This window comes from Rhamphochromis sp. 'chilingali', assembly GCF_963969265.1.
Source record: "Rhamphochromis sp. 'chilingali' genome assembly, chromosome: 14".
Lineage (NCBI taxonomy): Eukaryota > Metazoa > Chordata > Actinopteri > Cichliformes > Cichlidae > Rhamphochromis > Rhamphochromis sp. 'chilingali'.
Genome location: NC_137941.1, coordinates 15,052,440 through 15,072,210, shown reverse-complemented (window position 1 = coordinate 15,072,210; position 19,771 = coordinate 15,052,440). Strand labels below are relative to the sequence as shown.

The 19,771-nt window shown below is 38.3% G+C and overlaps 1 protein-coding gene across 5 annotated transcripts in view; it reads right to left on the bottom strand.

Moving 5' to 3' along the window:
* galnt13 (polypeptide N-acetylgalactosaminyltransferase 13) overlaps nt 1-19,771 on the bottom strand; it is a 37,276-nt gene that overhangs the window by 7,171 nt on the left and 10,334 nt on the right. For 3 of the 5 annotated variants that reach the window (XM_080902670.1, XM_080902672.1, XM_080902671.1), the window contains exons 4-12: nt 17,321-17,487; nt 16,247-16,454; nt 13,109-13,279; nt 12,374-12,491; nt 11,262-11,442; nt 9,426-9,565; nt 7,416-7,514; nt 6,188-6,322; nt 2,757-2,979 (exon numbers count right to left, since the gene is read on the bottom strand). In XM_080902670.1, the coding sequence (XP_080758796.1) occupies nt 2,794-2,979; nt 6,188-6,322; nt 7,416-7,514; nt 9,426-9,565; nt 11,262-11,442; nt 12,374-12,491; nt 13,109-13,279; nt 16,247-16,454; nt 17,321-17,487 (1,405 nt within the window). In that variant the 3' untranslated portion in view covers nt 2,757-2,793. The remainder of the gene's footprint in view (nt 1-2,756; nt 2,980-6,187; nt 6,323-7,415; nt 7,515-9,425; nt 9,566-11,261; nt 11,443-12,373; nt 12,492-13,108; nt 13,280-16,246; nt 16,455-17,320; nt 17,488-19,771) is intronic. The other 2 variants (XM_080902673.1, XM_080902674.1) reach the window with 1 other exon arrangement.

Sequence of the window (19,771 nt, the reverse complement as noted above, 5' to 3'; positions counted from 1 at the left end):
AATTACAGTATTCCTTCTCCTGCTCCACTCCATCGCTCCTGTCTGTCCTATGTGATGCTTTTTCGTGGAAACCAGAAAGGCTAGAAAACAAGACAAACTGGACCAGACTGGAAATAACACACCTGTTGTGATGAGCTCGAACTCAAGCACCACACAAGTGGTATGTACCACAGGAGAGAATCTGTGGCTATCTGCCACACGTCACCAGAGATAACACCCCCCACTAACAACTGTGAGAGAGCCCTCAATAGCCTTGATTAACCATTTATGTTTAAACCCTCAGTAGTAACATGCTTCCGCAATTTCATTCCTCACTTGAGTTGCTTTTCTCATCCTAATGATCACATGCAGAGGAGTAGGGGACTTGAGAGTTGGTTTGTAAAGAGAAGCAGAGCCTCTGCAGAGAAAAACAATGCCACGAGAGAAATTGGGAAAATTATGTTAGGAGCTACAAAGATGCCATGTAATATATGAAAATGTATAAGCGTATAAATGAAAACCAAAACAGAGATAGCCTCAGGTTTAGCAGTTTGCAGCTTAACACAATGTTATATTGGCATAAAAAATAAAACGCAGGTGAACAAGTAACCTAAAAATACATCATGGCATAAAAACTGGTCATTAAGCATGATTTGGGGGTTTTTAAATTCTGCAATCGAGGCATAATTCTTCATTAAAACAAGATTGTGCTTTGACAGTTAACAGAGGATATTCAGACTAATGAGCTCACGGAGACGCTCAGGCCATGTTTGATCTCAAGCTATAAAACACAAGGGCCCAACACTATCTGCCTGGATACAAAGAAGTGCATGCAAACACAGCCACACACACACACACACACCTTTCCTGAAGTACACATTGCAGACTGCCCTACAGGGCACACTTGTTCAAACAGAGTGAGAACAAAGAGAGCAGGTGGCACACAACCTCACACACCTGTCTAAAAACAAAGGAAAAGAACAGTAAGCTTGTGCTACACTATACTTTAATTTAAAAAGTAGTTCTTTAATAGTAGTTGTAACTTCATAGCAAAGTTCTCCCTAAACTATTGAGAAGAAGAATAAAAAAGAAGCAAAGATCAACAATTTTTTCCTAATCCAGACTGAATGAATACTACATTTTTGAGCCATGCGCAGGGCATAATCATTTACAAAGCCTTTCTAAACAGCCTTAAATCATAAAGATACTATTTTTCCTTTCATTCAAAATCTAAATTTACTCCAGGGGAACATGTGGCACAAGAAAAGTATGATTTGAAAAAGAAAAAAGTTCCATGTTCAATGAAATTACTCGAAATATGGAGGCCCTGTCCTTTGCTCATAATTATTTCATGCTTGCTTTGGGGCAGAGAAAACTCCCATCTTCCTCCCAGCAAACCAAGCACAGTCTCCAGAGCAAGAAACCGAGTGTGTGCACAGCTGAGACCAGCTAATTAAATGATGACCGTTTCTAACCATAACCCAGGTTGAGGAATAGCATCCTCTTTATCACCACACAGCACACTGGACTTGCTGAAAGGCAGAGAGGTTCTTGTTTTGACGTGATCTTCTGTGCTTGCTGCTGGGGATCTAGATAGAGGAGTGGCTTTTTTGTGGGATACAAACACAGCAGATACTTTTGTATCTCAGGGCAGATTCAGCAACAGTGTCATTTGCTTTAATGGAGCCCTTCTCTTGTGTACGTGCTCCTCTCTGCTTGCTATGCTAGGAGGACGTCTGAGAGTGAACAGCAAATCAGGCCATCTAACAGCAGGTCACTATACTGCCACAACTCTGACACACACCAGCAGTCCCAGGAGCTCCTTACCCAATTTGCCCTGCTTGGACACAGAAACTGTGGCATGCTACAGTGAAATTGCTCTTTAGCGTTTTGAGAGATACAACAGTACAGGATTCTGAGGTGTTCACTCCAAATTACTCAACAGAACAGAATTGGCTACAGAGAGAATGACTGACAGACACAAAGCCTGGAAAAGGCAGGAAAATAACAACTCCGAAATGGACAGAAATGCTGAGCTGAAGAACATTCCTCACAAAAGTATGTAAATAAGAAGGCTTAGTGGTGAAAAAACACTGATAATGGGCATTTTACAATGTACATGGAACACTGTGTACACAGCTGCTTTTGGCCAATAAGAGAGTGGCCTGAGCAACTACAGCCATGAAAGATGGGTTCACAATGAAGGATCACTTCAAAAGAACTTGTAAACAATGGCGAGCCCATTTGAATAAGCTCCGCATGCAGATAATCAGCTAAAAATAAGCACGTCCTCCATCTCGGCCATCATTCATCATGTGCAGGCAGTCCAGGGGACAGCCAGTGAATTTTCACATCAAAATATAATATTTATTTTGGAAAATAAATGTCAATTGAGATGTAATTTAGCAAAAAGATTAGCTAAAGGTCTTCCAGATAGCATCTTATACAGAGAAGCATCTTGACAGGACATCTGTCATTGTGTAATGAAGCTCTTCCCACGTCTCTGTGCACTCCCCCCTTGAAAGGTCACCAATAACAAAAAAGTGTTAATGCTTCCTAAAACACATGCACATTCAGGCGTACACCTGGAAGAACCACAAGTCTACTCTCACTGACAAAAATCAGAAAATCAAACATACTCTCAAAACAGCCAAAGTTGCCTATTACAGCCCAAACAGGTCTAGTGAATTCTAACAGTGTGAAACTACATTGCTACAGAGCAACTATGATGACCACCAACCTCTAATTCTACACCTAACTTGTGCTAATCTGCTCACCTCACGCCCCCCGTAGCCCCCGAGAGCAGACTTGAGTTTAGAGAAAATAATCCGTGGGACTGAAGTAGAGGTGTCTAGCGACCTCCAGACGAGTGTAGTTGTGGAGGATCCACGACTGTATTGGACTGTTGTTACAGTACTCCACAGTGGGGCCATAGGTGCCGTCCTCCAGACGGCCGATGGTCAGACATGATTGGGTGATGATGTGGAGGAAGGTGTGCTTCTGCAGTGAGCCAGGAGGGAAAAGGGACAGATGGGTTTCAAGGTAAGTCACAGAGTCATAAAGTAATTCTTAAACTGATGCGTCTGTTCTTCGCAGTAAACTTTCCCAGACACTGACTAAATGTCTGACTTATTTGGTCCATTTCTTGTTTTATTTAGTTATTAGATGGACCATATCTTCATAAGCGATTTGGGTCATGTTTCAAATTATTCATGTGACTATTGGCTCAGTCACCCACGAAAAAAGGTAACAGGATGGCAACCTCCTTGCATCAAATCAGTAGCAACAATCACTTGTAGGCAGATCTCATTGATGCAGACAGATTGGCAACACATTAAAATCTGTCTGCATTTATGAATCTGAGTGTGTTTGCACCAATAAGCGCTTGCCCATTGAAAGTCTCCTGGTTAAATTCCTATATAAAAGCAAGCAGAGTTCCTATGTCATTCTTTAGTTAAACTGCCATCCTGCAGCAATTACATCACAGTTTAATGTTTAATATAAAGGTGCCATATTCTGCTGATTTATCACAGTGAATCCCTCTGTTCTCACAGATTGCATGTAACTGCCAACTTGACCCCATTCAATGGCAGACTGTTGACAGTCTGATAGGAGACCCACTTATTTTTAATAGACATCTTGATGCACAAAGTGGCTTTGGGGTCAGCAACTGACTGCAAGTAGTTGCAGGCCTGGTTGCTGTCTCCAAAGCAACCACTTGAAAGTCTAGGAGGTTGGTTTCAAAGTTCAAACCCCTGAGAAAATGACCACATCAACAATTTGAACATGTCCTTACAATGAGGCAGACGATATTTGCCAAAATTAGCACAATGCAAATAATTTTGGGGGGCAATTTATAAAACGAGATGGACAATTTAAAAAAAAAAAAAAAAAAAAAAAGTTAGATGACATGTTTTTACTAAATATCTATGTTCTAATTCGTGGCAGGGCGTGGTCGGCAGGGAAAGCGGACCCAGCTGCACAGGATCGCAATCACGCCTCGCCAACTTAAGATCGGTATAGAGTCCTGTTGTGGTGTTGCTGTTGTTGTTGGTATGTGGCTGGCAGCTGGGAAGCTGAGCCGACTTGTGTGAGCTTCAAGCGTAATAAAGAGAATGTCCAACAGTGGTGAAACGCGGTCATGTCATGCCCCTTACCTGCAGGAATTTGAGTTTATCTATTTGATTCTCCCATTTTACTCCCTGATACAGCCTGTGGCTTAGTGTGCCTCACTTGTAAATAGCTATTCAATCAATATGCCAATCCATGCCTCAAACTCTTTATCTCCAATAAACTCATTACTTGCATTTTGCTGCAATAGTTCAAGTGTGAATTAAATAACGATTAGCTCAAATATTTTAAGTCTTAAAAAAATAAAGAACATTCTGGGTTTCTTTAGCCAGAAAACTGGCTGGAAAAAAAAAAAAAGTTTAAAAACTACATTAGACTCTACTAAAGCTAAAACACAACTTGACAAGCACAGCAAAGTTAAAAAGTACAGATAAATTGGTGAAAACTTCAGCGCACTTAGAAATTTTGGCTATCATGTGTTTGAGTGGGATATCCATGCGAGGGAAAGCACAGCAAATAGAACTTATTGCTGGCTGAAACAGCAGAGTAGGTGAACAGGAAAGTGGATGTCGGTCACAACTGTAAATGAATACAGGAGGAATATGGAGAAGCCAGGTATTTCTGTGAAAGTGAAACTGATGACCAGATGAAATGTTAATGGTACTATAGTCATCCAGGATTCAGTCCCTGTCAGTCACACCTGGGCTAAAAATAACACCGGCTACTGACAGCGATGAAACCCCAGAGCTGTTTACAACAGAGACCGGTCCTCTTCGTTATGAATTATTCATTTTATTCTCTTTTTTTCCCCCCATTTTAAGGAAAACACACTGAGAGCAAAGTGTAATGAAAGGATTTCTCCATGGATTTGTTCAATGCTCGATGGAAAGGCCTCTGAGCTTCCTCACTTTGTCATACCGCCATGTCAGTGATAGGACATCTCAATCACTCATAGACAACTCTGCATGCGACGCTGCCTCGTCTAACCATCTCCCAGAGGATTAAAAATGCATAAATTGTTCATATAAAAATGCTTTTTGAGTTGTGTAATCCATAATGTATTTTGATGTATTCTAAGGAAACAAGGCTTGAGAAGAATATTTAGTTTTCCTATGAGATTCAAAATGTCTTTGTTTCCTGCCCACAACATCTGTTTCTTCATTTGACTGAATATCAAAAATGCAAGCTTATTACTGCTTGCATACCCAGGAATATTAGGTAAAGTGAAACCCTGGTGTTCAATATGCAGCGTCTAGCTTTGTCAATTATATTTTCTAATTCAGTGCTATTGCAAAAGGAAAAGACTTTGATACATACATATATACACATATAGAAATACCTGTAATGAGCAACACAGCTAAAAAAAAAAAAAAAAAAAAAAAAAAAAAAAAAGACATAAGGTTATTATTTTTTCACCTCACCATTTTGCACCTAATGCATGCAATCATTTGTCTTTGATATTTGTAGGTGATACTTGTGTTTTGGTTTGTTTGCTTGTTTTTGGGGTGGGGGGGGGGGGGGGGGTGGGGTTATAGGTTAGACTTCAGTTTCTCTCTGCGATGTAAATTATTTGGTGACTTGATTGTTCTGCTGCACATACAATATATTTGTCTACAAAATATAAAAGGATAAATTGCAATGCGTGATTCCAGGTCACCGATGTAGAAAAAGACTTCAGTACACATCCAAAAAATATATTTATATAAACGATCTACCGTACTAAACACTAACACTTCAGCGTCCACACACTCATACTCACAATACTAAATCACAATGTGGCACTTCAGGAGGGACAAATTGAACAGCTTACCTCAAAATCATATTCCCACTTGCCAACATACTACATAATGAGACGAGAAAAGAGAAACAGCTGCTGGGTTGAAATAGCAACTCAACTTCCGTGGTGCTTTAAAAAAAAAACAACAACAACAACAGCACACAGCACCATCTTGTGGCAGAAAACAGTCATTCTAGTTTTCCCACGACCAAAGATCCTCAGTGTCCTATTGCTCATGAAATTACCTTTTGACAGGTAAAGGTACAAACGTTAAATTGAGGAACAGGGGAAAAGAATGGCCACTTGCTTTAGAACCCTTATTTTGAATTATTTGGATCCTAAAAGGGCCACAGATCCTACCTCAGCATCGTACTCAAACATCTGATTGCCCTTCATGTGGTGACACTTGAGCATGACAACAGGCCCGTTGAGGCGGGAGACATCCAGGCAGAGGTCATCTGTTCTGATTTCTTTATCCGCAGTGTACGAGAACACCTACAGGAAGAGGTTTTATTTAGCTCTTGAAAAATATCAGTAACATCAACATCACAAAAAATAAAACAACAGTATTGTAAGGGGTTTTAGGGATAGATGACTAAACTGTAAATATTTTTTAAACCTTAATTTATTTTTTATTTTTTATTTTTTGTTTTTATTTACACTCCAGAGCTTTTTAAAAATTTATTGTGTACTTTATTGGGCATTTCCAGGATGTTCTACAGATATTTTTTATACAAGACTGGACAGATATTCTGTCTTGTGTGCTGCAGAAAAAAAAACTATAATGAGATTCGAGTATAAAGAATATTGATTGGACCAAAGTGAATTCTGGGTTAGAAATCTTTGAGTCTAATCAACACTGGGCTTCAGAAATGAGAGAGAGAAAGCATTGTATTGAAAATCTGCACATTGACTTAGAAGTTGGAGATTAACACACTCCTTGCTTCCAACCTGAAGTCAAGTTTTTGGGCAAGATAATGTACTGCTAGAGGCTGCACTTTAAAATTAAGTACACCCCATGATTTAGTAGCTTGGAGAACCATCTTTAGCAGTAATAATTTGAAATCATCATTCTCTCGAATCACTGTGGAGAAATTGAAGTTTGTTTCTGCGCAGCTCTCTTAAGCTCCTGCCATAACATTTCAGTCAAGTTGAGGTCTGATTTGACTGGACCATTGCAACACCGTGATCATTTTATTTTTCAGTCCTTCGGCTTTAACATGCTAATTGAAGCCTGGATGGTCTGAGATCTAGTTCTTGGGATTGTGCTTTAAATATCTTTAAGTATTACATGCCCTGACCTTGGAGTAAATTTGTTGGCATGTCTACTCCTGGGAACATTGTGTTAACACCTAAATGCTCCAGATCAGCAAATTATAGAGGTGCTCACACCTGCTAATGATCAATTAATCAAGTATGTTTAGTTAGCAACACCTGGCTGCTACCCAAGTAGAACGCTTAAGGCTGTGCTTAGTTTCATTCAGATTTAAAGTTACATTTGCAAATTCTATTATAATATAGACAATAGTATTTCTTTTCACAATTAAGCATAATACTCTCAATACAGTATTTCCTGTTATCTCCTCACCTGGTTTCCACCCATGCCATGGCAGTTGAAAAAGCCAACCTTCTCGTTCTCCTTTCTCCCCATGTTGTCCATACACTGGTTGGTTTCAACATTTCTGATCTATAGACAGGAAGTTCAGATTTACAAATAAGAAGTACAAGTTTATTAACTTTGTAACACTAAAGTCTTAAAGGGTTACATCATAGCATTTTATTTATGTTTCTTTTGACAACAGCTAGGCTACAGGAACAGGAAAAAACATACATTACCAGAATAATGACGTCCCATTTAATACATCAATAAAAAAAAATTCCTTTTCTAAGTCCTTGTTTTTTGTCCTCCCTTATTGTTTGAATTCTTCATCCAAGGATCTCTTGTGCAAATTGATTATCAATCACTACATCTTAAATATTGTCTTCCAAAGAAATTAATCTGTTAATATATAATTAGCAACAGCATTTTAGTTCACTCAGTTGTACTGAGTATCTTTAGGGTTTGATTAGTTTTTTAATTAACCTTTTAAACCCAAATATTTGATCCATGAGTTTTGGAAACATACATCAGTGTTTTGTTTTTAATTCTTTGTCAGAAGGTTTAATAATCACTCGATTTCCAAAATCTTTAATTTTCTGGCAATTATTTCATGGTTCAGGCTTTAAAGGGTTAAAAAATTAACCTATTTCTTGGCATTTGATAAAATAATCATATAAGCAAATAACAGAGAATAATGTTAGTTGCCACCCCAGGTTTGCAAATATTGCAGCATCACTAATGCTGAAACCACTTTAAATGCAAGTCACAGATTTAATGATGCTTTCTTTTTGGAAACTGGAAAAAGTTTGTCACCATCTTCCATAAATCCTATAGCTAAAATCATGTATATACCATGTCACTGAGTTAATTTAGTCCAACCTCTGCTCATTATATCCACTTTTAAAGATGAAACTGAGCTAAGTTGACTGCACACTTCTCAATAAGCAATTATCACAGCTCCTACTGACTTCCAGTCAACTCAGCTATCTAATGAACTCCTACATTCACAGAGCTGAAGCGGAGCTGACTATGTATGTTGCCTAAGCCATTACCATGCCTATCATGCAGGAACGGAATGGCATTCATAATAATTAAGTGATATAAAACCTAATGGTTCCGGCTGTTAAGGAAAGGCTGACTGTGTGTTATGGGGGATGAGAATCAGCCAGAAGTAGTCTGGTTTAGAGGAAAATGGAAAAAAAAAAAAAAAAAAAAAAAAGGTGCTGCAGTGGCTAAAGGGAGATAGAGAAAACCAGTTTTTACTGCAGTATAGGAGAGCAGTGCAAAGGAGAGAGAAAAGTCCCCTCATCCTCAGCTGTATGAGTGTTAGAGGATTACAACCTCATTTCACACTCAGTTCTTAGACTGACATTACTTTTACATGACCTCCATCTATGTCCAGATAGCACGGCCCATGTTAGCACTGAGTTGACCCCCGCTTCAATGCTTCCCGCACAAAGCTATGTTCATCAAGAAGCTGATTGTGGTCACTTTAAAAAAGCAGAAGGGAAATAACTAAAAAAAATCTCTCGTAAAATAAGCTGTGTCAAAACTGTAAATGAGTAGTTATCAAACCATACTACATGCTTACAATTTCTACATATTAACAACCCTATGAAAAATCTGATTTCTAAGGTAGGTACTCGGAAACAGTCTTTTTTTGTTCTTTAAAGAGCAGAATACAAAACTATCTAGAAGGCATACACGAGCTTTATCTCACTGCCTCAACATGTGGGGGGGATCAATACCGACTCCTTGAACAGCCAAACGTCTGTTTATTATGCACGTTCAATACAAACTCGGTTGTTTGTTTTTCAGCTTTTTTTAAGCCTTTCCTAGATCCTGATATTTTCAGGCTATATCTCACAGAGATATTGTCTTTCTGAAAGAAAATGAAAAAAATGAGGCCAGGCGCTAAAAGGATATATCTGACTGAACGCAGAAGGAGCCGGTGTATGCGATACATTATAGAAGATTAGAGTATAAGAGAGCTCATACTTCACCAAGAGAGTAGTATCTTCTTGGGATCTGGGAGTCTGGGTAGATGTTCTCTAGATACCAGGAAAACGGTTTGCACTTTAAGGCCTCACGGAGGGTTTTGCGAGAGGAGACGTCTCCGTACTCCACCCGCATCACGCCTGCAAATGAAATGTCAAGACAGGAAATGCAGCCATATGTATCAGTGAACATCATCCGTCACATTAAGAGACACATTTTCTGCTCTGAAAAATAGGATGGTTGTGTCTGTGCACCACCGAGACCCGACACCAGAGGGAACCTTTATGAAGGGAAACAAAGCGCTTTACCTGAAAATATCCCAATCATAATGTTAGCCTGCAATCCCATTTACAAACAGTGTAATGTGGAAGATGCATCTCCTTCAATAGCGCACAAGTGCAAAAGCTGTGCAATAACTGTGGGCCATGATGTAAGTCACTTTAGCCAAATGTGAACTGCCTGATGTATCAGCCTTGATGAAACTAAAGACTAAGAAAGGATTAGACAGCGACTGGGCACAGACACTTACAAACACATTAGACAGATGGTTTCTTCCTAAAGTGCCGCTTGAGGACTCGTAGCTTGAATGCAGATAGACTCAAGGTGGTAATTTAATATGAAAGAGCATGATTGCAATGAGGGAAAATAGAGGACAGCTTTCAAAAACCAGTCAACATGTAAGACGTACAGCACTGTATGTATGTATGTATGTATGTATCTATCTATCTATCTATCTATCTATCTATCTATCACACATAACTAAGATATTGCAAACAGCTTACCAATACCATCTCAGGCTTTAATGTGGGAAACAGAAATATCAAGTTGGCAGATAAAAACAGTGAGCTGAAGGCTACTTTTCTCTCCCTTTCTTTTTTCTATCTGCGGGGGCTAAGCATCACATATTATAGCTCATGATGAATAGCCTCTTAGATCCAGTGCAGAGGAAGGACAAGGAAAGGGGTACACTTTTAATAGGATCACCAGATGCCACTCCCAAATTCAGCCTGAGCAACCTACTGTGCTCTTCTCCACCAATAAGGGAGGTCTGGCAGCAGCACAACCCAGATCATTCTCCCTAATGTCCTGGAGGAACAGACAGTCATCGCGGGGCCACAATATACAGAGAATCATCCATCACAGCCCTGGCTCTGTCTGCACACATGCCCGTGGAGAATCCTGCCTGACTGAGAGGAAGAGAAGGTCACAATTTGTGCCGTAAGATCGAAAGATTGGGGATGATCCCTTATAGGTTGGCTGGCATCTAAAACAGTTAACCCGAGATTTCTGGGATACCGCTTCCTGCAAAAGGGTAATCACATTACTAAGTCGACAGATGGAGGGGTACTCATCTCTCAATCTGCACAGTCGTATTGTTCTAGTTTGTCCATATGTGTTTGAGCTCTGTTTGAAAGATGGCCGTTCGTGACTAATTTCTGAACCCAAGTTCAAGAGAGCACTAAAAAAAAAAATGTATCTGAGAGAAGGAATTAATTAATCCCACTTTGAAGATGGCAAAGCTGCATTAAATTCAAATATAAAAGTAAAAGAAAATGTACATTTGCATAAGAATAAAAAAAAAAACCTTGCAAGAGAATGAAAGACTAAAATGGAAGTGACATGTCTTTCCTTTTACACCAATTTGCTAAATTAACCACACAGGGGTCCAGCAATGAGGTTTGTTCACGTCTTCCTTTGACCAGCAGTGCACACTGAAACCTTTTTTATAACATGTAAAATCAGCAGAGCTGATTTAAACTCTTGGTTTTCAGTTTTCTGCATCATTTTAGTGGCTGAGAGTAGTAGTGACATGGTGGCGGTTTCATTGCTCTGTACCTGGTGATATGATATAAAAGAAGTCTTTGAAATCATCCATCCAGACTTCGGCCAGGCGCCTGTTGTTCTTGTTGATGACTTGGCCCGTTCCTCCAGGGAAACTGTATGGGGTGGCCTTCCGGAAAACATGGCCCACATGTGAACATGTTACAATTTCCAAGGAGCCACCGCATTGCCAAATCTGCAAGCGTAGAGACAAGGCAGATTTATGTAGTATGTGACAGGAAAGCAGACAAATAGGCTGGATAAAAACTGATGAAACAGTCAGTGAATGCTTGTTCCCTTTGTTCTACCCCCTTGATGCTTAGGTGACCTACATAAATGATAACGTTTGTTACCAGTAAAAAGATTTGCTCTTAAATTTTAACAGCGTACCATCGTACCACACACACACTTACTGTAGATCTGTTTGTGACTAGATGCTGCAGCTCACAGGCATGCCTTATAACAGCACTTCATGTTTTCTGATTACTAACGACAAGCTGTGACAGGAAGACAAAAACACCTTCTATAAACTGCCCTTGTCATAGTTTCTGGTACAGTAAGTGTCCCCAGAACTAAATTTTCAATGATAGCAAATTCAGAGAGACTCATGAGGTGAAGTACGAACCACACTATCACTAACTGGTAATAATAACATATACTTTTTACAATAAACTGTACAAACATAAAGCAAAGAGACTAAATATTTTTCCCTTATGTTTGTGTAAGCTCAAAGCTAAGTACACACCAACATGTAATATGAGCACACACATCTAAGGCTTTCATGTGATGTCAGTTCCACATCTGCAAGGTTTCATGAGTACATCCTGTACAGTTGTGACATTACAACAATGACAAAAATCTGTCCACAGATGTCTGCCAAAGTGCTCAAACCCATCAATGCACAATAGTACATTTGCCAGGATGATGCACAAAGAGAGACTCTCACAAAAAAATCAGCAGCAGCAACCACATGGTTGCAGCAGGAAACAAAAAATGTTTGCAACAGTGTATTTTTTATTTTTTTTATATTTAGAAAGATCATCCAATTTTATAATATCTATAAATATCTATAAAAAGGGAACATCAAAAGGCAGAAACATGTGCTGGTACACAGAGAAACCACTCACTCTAAAAGACATTTCCAGGTTTTCTCCTCCCCAGATATCCATCCCTGGATCGTAACTCCCAATTTCTTCAAAATACGTCTTGTCTATAGAGAATAATCCTCCTGCCATGGTGGGAGTCCTGCAAAAAACATAAATTAAGGCAACAACACAAAACCTTTTTGTAATATTTCATTTCCTCATACTGAATTCGTTAGCATCTTTTTGTAACTAAGAGGAACATTGAGGATATAATAACAGGCCAATTTGTTTGACAATTTGAAACAAAGCCTTAGAGGGGCAATTACTTTTATCTTTTAATTCATTCTATACTCAAGTCAGTCCTAAATAAAGGATATTGTTTGCTGCTTGGAGTGATTTGCATACAGATGAGTTTTGTGAAGCCAAAAAAGGCAGCTCTAAGCAGTTTCTATTTTCCTGTTTCAAAATACATGGATGCTTATACTACAAAGAGAAACATCACAACTCTGTGGATGCCATTTAGGCAGAAGCTGGCATCAGTGGGACACAGAGGGAAAGATGATCTATTTCTAGCTCTAGATAAAAATGGAGCTTTTTATAAAATAATATTTTGTAGAGAAATTTAACTTTCAGCATTTCCTCTGTAGCCTGCTGTACAGAAAAAAAGCTGCATTTAATTAAGCTTACAAAATATTTCCAACTTTTTCAGCGTTTAATCTGATCTCGCCTCTCTTATTTCAAGACGATATGCAAGTGCAAAGCCACACACAGATGTACCTGACAGGGAGTGTTCTATCCCCTTTGCGTCGATCCATCTCCCGCTGGGGAACAGGATACCATCGAAAATTCAGCTTCCAGTTGAATCCACCGTAAGTCATATCAGAGCCTGCCATGTATTCAAATGTCTCGTCGCTGATGACATCTATGATAGGGCACACCACTGCAGTCCTGAAACACACAAAGTGCCATAATGTTCACATGTATGATGAAACAGGCTTGACTGAAATGAAGCATGTGGTTCATTATCATATTCAACGTGCCTCAACATCCCACCATCATAAAATCGACCGCATACTGTGAAGAAATCAGGTTCTGGGTTGTAACTGCAAATTCTATGCACACCATGCCAGCAACTAGCTATTACTCACATTATTAAATGTTCTGAAGAAAATGATCATTAATCGTAAAGCGCTGCAATCAGCTGAACATTCACGTTTTGATTAATCAATTAACTGGTTAGTCTTTAAAAAGTTACAAGAAAATATGAAAATTAAATCATCAAATGTGTTGTTCTCCTTTTGTCCACTCAGCTGCTGTAATATAAACAACATTTCTGTAAAAACAGAGATGAATCCCTGTTTCAACTTATGAAATACGAAGTCAAAACAGAAGTCATTTAAACCCTAAACACAAAATAAAGACAATATATTGAATATTAGGTGGAATATATAATAGCTTAATATGTTGAATTTATATCTAACAACATTTTTAAGGTGGAGCTGGGGGAATGAGGATTGTGTAACAGTTTGAAGGGCAGAATGACATTGTGTTTTAAAGGACAGGGATCTGAGAGGCTGATTGGCTTTGGAGAAGGAGTCAAGAAGATTACGGGATCAGAGGGGATGACGACAAAATTAAGAATGAGTGGAATTTAAAATAGTGGGAAAGCGGAAGTGACCAAAGAAAAGATCAACAGTGACAACAAAAACACCTAGAAAAGCAGGCACATGGAATAACACAATAATTTCATTTCTGAAATTATGCAAGCAATATTCAGGGGAGATCTCGGTACACAAGGGACACGGAGAAAACCAATATTGAAGCTTGAATATTTTGAATTTGCCCTCAGGCAACACTGCAGTAGAAAAAAAACAAAACAAAAAAAAAAAAAAAACAACAGCTACAATTCTGTAATGGAAATCACTTCACGGGCTCTGAAAATCATTGCAACTGAACGCAATTTTATCGCAGCTAAAAATTTACCATGCAAAGAAAAACGGAGCCCGAGCTCATTTAAGATGGATTGAGAGGAAGTAGGCAAACTGTCAGGTGGTGTGATGGAAATCACAGATCCTACATCCTATGGGATAAAGAGGAAAAGGACCACCCAACTTATTACCAGCGCAGTTGAAAGGCTAAAATCTTATGGGATATATTTTTAAAAAGATATATTCTATGTTTTATATGCTGCCATCCAGACAATGTCTATGTTTATTTGATCGAGACAATTTTCTTGCATGCATTACAACAGCACAGTAAGACTGTAGCTACCCCACAATAAGAGGTTTTATTTAAACATTTTACATATTATACATTGAACAAAATCGAACACAGGACCACCGAAATTCTTGGGCAGCTGACAAACAACGATAAACATTCTCAGTTCTGTGTGTTGGAAGACAATGTAAATACAGTTTCTTGGAATCCCTGCGTTGTTTTTATTGAAGGGCGGTGCAGATGTGTAGGAAGTATGGTTGCACAGGTATTATTTTGTAAGATAAATGCATGTACTTCCTCTCAGGATAGTCACAGACAAAATTATTTCTTTATCAAAAAGAGCAGGTCTGGAAATTTAATCTTTGAACATACAGTGTAATTTCTGCACCATCTCAACAGTCTGCACTCAGACTTAAAGACATCAATACATGTGCAGCAGCATTCAGTAAAAGTGTAATGGCTCCATAATACAATATTCGGAGTCATATGATACCAATTTCCTCCTGAGGGTAAATTAATGTGTCTGACCTCAGATAAGGTAAGAATCACAAGAGGATCATCATCATTCATTACTGTCACACAGAAACAGTGGATGGCATAAATGTGTCTACAGAGCATGGGCAAATGCCTTATGTAGTATCTTAATATTTTGATAAACAGCATAAATTGAATGAATTCTTCATCACTTTAAATCAAAGCTATTTGTTTAATGGTTTTACAGATGCAGCAAACTCAAACCTTTGCCCACTTAATACAGATACTGCGTAAGTCATATAGTGTTGACATGATGACGGTGTTAATTGTCATGGTCCCAGGATTCTTATTTGTTGGTGGTTTTGTTTATTATTACAGTTTCTTTTTTGATGCTGTGATTATTTTGCTTTAATGACTTTCTTGTATAACTTTACTGAAATTTCCCAGTATTTGCCTTAGTGTAAAGCTGCTGTGTGTAGGTGTGTGTCTAATCTCTGCATTTATTAGCCATTTCCCTTTTTTTCCCTGTAATGATTCGTCTCCGGTGTTTTGGATTTAGTCTTACTTCCCCACCTGACTCGCTGTCTTTGATTATCTTCACCTGTGTCTCGTTACAGGGCTGTGTCCGCTTTCCCTTAATTATAAATACTGTCATATAAGTGTTGTTGTCTTCCCCTCTGTCCCTGTCTGTGATCATCACCCGGGTGGTTTTGTCTTCATGCTCTTGCGGCTTAGGTTTTGTTTCTCTTCGTGTTTTGCTCTGTGGACGTCTGCCATCAGCCTAATTAAACGGCTTACCTTTTGTTAAACCCTGCTGCCTCCTGTGTCTGTTTTTTGGGTTCTCAACCTTACACTCTACACAGTTTGCATAACCTGCAGATTGACAGAAGCTATCTTTTCCTCTGAGGTTGCAGCATAATTATTATCTCATATCAGCAGTGCCAGGCAGCGTATTAATAACTGAAAGTTTGCTTTCCCATCAGTATTCAGATAGTTTTGGCTCAAGTACCCAGTGATGCAACCAAGGCGAAATATGATAACAACTGCAGTAATAAAGCGTTTTTAGGGCTCAATAGTAACACTAAACTGTCAAAACAATAGGTTTTGCAGTAGTGTGGTGCACTGCTGCAAAAACGTCAAACATATGTGTGATTTCCTATCAGTGCCTTCAAAAAAAACAGCATTAAATTCAAAATACTTAGTGATGTCAATTTTAGCTCCTACCTGTCCTCTTTGATGCGAGCCAGCAGGGGCTCTAGCCAGCCAACAGTACACTCGCAGTGAGCATCAAGAAAGGTGATGACCTGACCGGTGGTGGCGGCTGCCCCCCTCAACCTGGCTCTGATTAGACCTGAACGCTGCTCCATCCTCAGGATCCTCACCGGCACCTCCAGAGTACGCACATAGTTCTCCAGTTTCTTCTTTAGGAAATCTGAAAGAAATTATGCAAAAGAAAATTCATAACAAGTTAAATATGGACAATATGATGATGAGATTTCAATCAGGTCATCAAATTATCAATTCGAGCTAGTCAGCTTATGTCCAGCTGAGATCTTATGGATTCCAAAATAAAATAATAACATTTGAAAACAAGGTTTTTAGCTACTACCTATTGGGATTATATGTCATATTTATGGGTTACAGAACTGCAAATTAAAAAATAAGGTAAAGATAGTAAGACCATAATTACTTGAGCGCATAAATATTGTTTCTTGACTCATCAGAGGTGGATGTGCCACCTAAAATAATAGCATAACCAATAAAGGAAGAAATTCTTTACTTACATGTCTTTCAATATTTCACGATTCCTTAAACTGTGATATGGCTGAATCAAAACCTGGAAACCCGACCGTTATTTCTATAATGCTCAAAAATGTACTTATCAATGTGTTTTTACTTGAGTCTTCAACATCACACTCCTCATTTGTTTTTTCCAGGGTTTAGTGAGGAGTTCTCAGAGTAAAAAACCCCAAAATTATGTAAATTTGAACCACAAACGTTCCATTTGGCTTTTTTATTAATCTAAAAGATCTTAAATGGTTATTTGAAGATTACAAGAACAAATGGGACTCACAGCCTTACATCGAAGGTTAATTGGTGTATTTATTCATCAGGTTCTAAAAATAAATACTAACACCATAAAGTCCTTATGTTGTAATTTAAAAAAAAAAAAAGCTAGATTAGCTTTAATTTATCTTGCTACACAGCCAGAAACGTGGATCCCTTTTATCATAATCATCCTACAGTACTCCATCACATACATCCTGTATACTTTGTTAACGTACACAGATTACAAACCTCGCTCGCTGGCATCATCAACTAGGATAATTTCCACCAGCAAGTGTTTAGGAGAGCGGTTGATGACGCTGTGAACAGTTCGCAGCAGCGTGCTCCATGCCTCGTTGTGAAACACGATGACAATGCTGGTGTTGGGCAGGTCATCTGAGTACACTTTGGTCTTACAGCTGACAGAGTAACACAGGGGGGGAGAAGGCAAATCAGTGACATAAGACTTTACAGAGGAAAGTTCCCTTAGATATGCAGAGTCAACAAACTAGGTGAAAAGTCAGAGCTTTAATAAACCCTATTAATTTAAATCCATATCTGCTGACAGTTAATTTAAAGAGTGTTTTTGTCCTTTGTTGATAAAATAACATTAAATTTTTATTTTTTTATAGTTCAAATATTTCACAAATATTTTAACTATACTGGATGTTTTTCATACTGATAATTATTAATATGTAATCACCATTTTACAATATATTAATCTTAGACTGTTTAGATTTTTACACTGACAATTGTTGGAGATTGCAGATTATTGTGTAACAATATGTATTACTGTATAACAAATTTTAAAAATATTATTTCATTTTTTGAAAGAAAAACAATTATACTTTTAGTCTCAAATAATTTAGTCCTGTAAAATTACAAGCTGTGACAATTAAAGTTTCTAAAAGGTTAATATATGGTAAAACTGTAATGTTACGATAGCTGATGATCTGATTATCATTTGTTATAATCTTTGATATTCTGTTTATTAAAAGGATTCATACTTTGAAAATGTATCCCAAAACTAAAATGGTCATTTACAATGACAAACATAATTTCTCAATATGTTTGAACCACTGCACAGAGCATCTAATCTGTTGCTGTACTACTACTGAGTTAGTTTCAAAATGCAGCCCATTATTTTGTATCAGAGAACATAAAGTTCCCAAGTGTTATCCAGTTTCGCCATCAGTGCAAAAACATTGTCACAATAGGTTTACTGAAAGATATTGAGAAAGAAAGTAGAAAAAGTTAAACCAGTGTTGACAGCTATGTCAGCATGTCCTTGGATTAATGTGACGTCTGTCAAAGCCAAAGGGTGTAAATGTGGGACGGTGCTGTAGTCAGTGCTGTTGAATAAAGAATTAGCTACATTACAGAAGAGGATGTGGACAGTGAAGGCAGCATGTATGGCTAGAGGAGGTGGTGATGTGGGGGAGGGGGGGGGGGGTTACCGGAGCAGGCAGCATTGCTAGTTCTGTCCTGTCTATTCAATGTGACAGCACTGACTGACATAACTAGGCCAGGAGGCTGCCTTGAAGACATAATGCTGGTGAAATTTTGCACAGCTCAGCTGTGCGCTGTAATAAAGATGCTGTATTATTTATATGGACCCATATTGGGCAGAAATACAGAGTTCACATCATCTGAATGTTCAACTTTTTCTCTCTAATATAGATCTTCTTTTGCACTGTATAAATTTTTATGTATTGTATTTTATACAGTTTTTCCACATCCCAGACAATCTGGAGTGGTCTTCTTCTTGAAACAGGCAAAAACAGGAGCTAAAACAAAAAGAATGTAGGAGTTTAGAAAGATAATTTTGTGGCTTATTTCTCATTTGACAGGTAGAGACTCTGATAACCACTTAATGAAAAGTGCCGTGAAGAACTCAACTGGAATAGTTAAACATGAATCACTTGGATATTGTCTCCGCACTAGGCAAACGTCTGTGCATATCAGCAGCCTTAAATGAATGTGCCCATGTTTCATACAAGATGCATTTTGAATTTTCATTAGGTGTTCAAGAGGCTCTTGAATGACAGTAAACAAACCCTACTCCCATTCAAATGTCAAGCCTAATGCAAAACGCGAGGGACCTAATAGATCCTGCATGGAAATGATAGTCATTATTAAAGATATCTTTCACAGTGGGTACAGTTGTTATTACTAATAACATGTAATGGACCCAACTGTTTAAATTCTATTTAAATTATCATAAAACTTTTCTTACATTTCCTTAGTTTCTGCAGTCCTTATGAGACTAGATAAGCATCTTTCAATCAATTTGATAGCATAATTTCTTGATTTCACTTTCAGATATCATTAAGCTCTCTCTGCAGTCTCCTTCGCACTCAAATAGTCTCCGTACAGCTTCGTTCAGCTCTTGCTCAAAACTGTAAGTGCGTCACATACTTGGCTCTGGTTTTTGTGTAGCGGCTTATCACTATAAAAATTCCTCCAAGAATAAAATGCCAGATATGGTGTCGACCATGGAAGTCACCTCTGTATTCTTACCAGGCTGTTTGCTTTGAGTAGAGTGAGTCAGTCTTGTTCTATTATTCTCTGTTGCTTTCTCAGTAACTCTGAGTTAATTATATGTTAGTAAAAATCTGACAAAAAAAACCAAAAACAAAACAAGCCTCTTAGCAATGACGGTAAAAACATTATGTGCCATGAAATGTGATGGATATCAAAGAT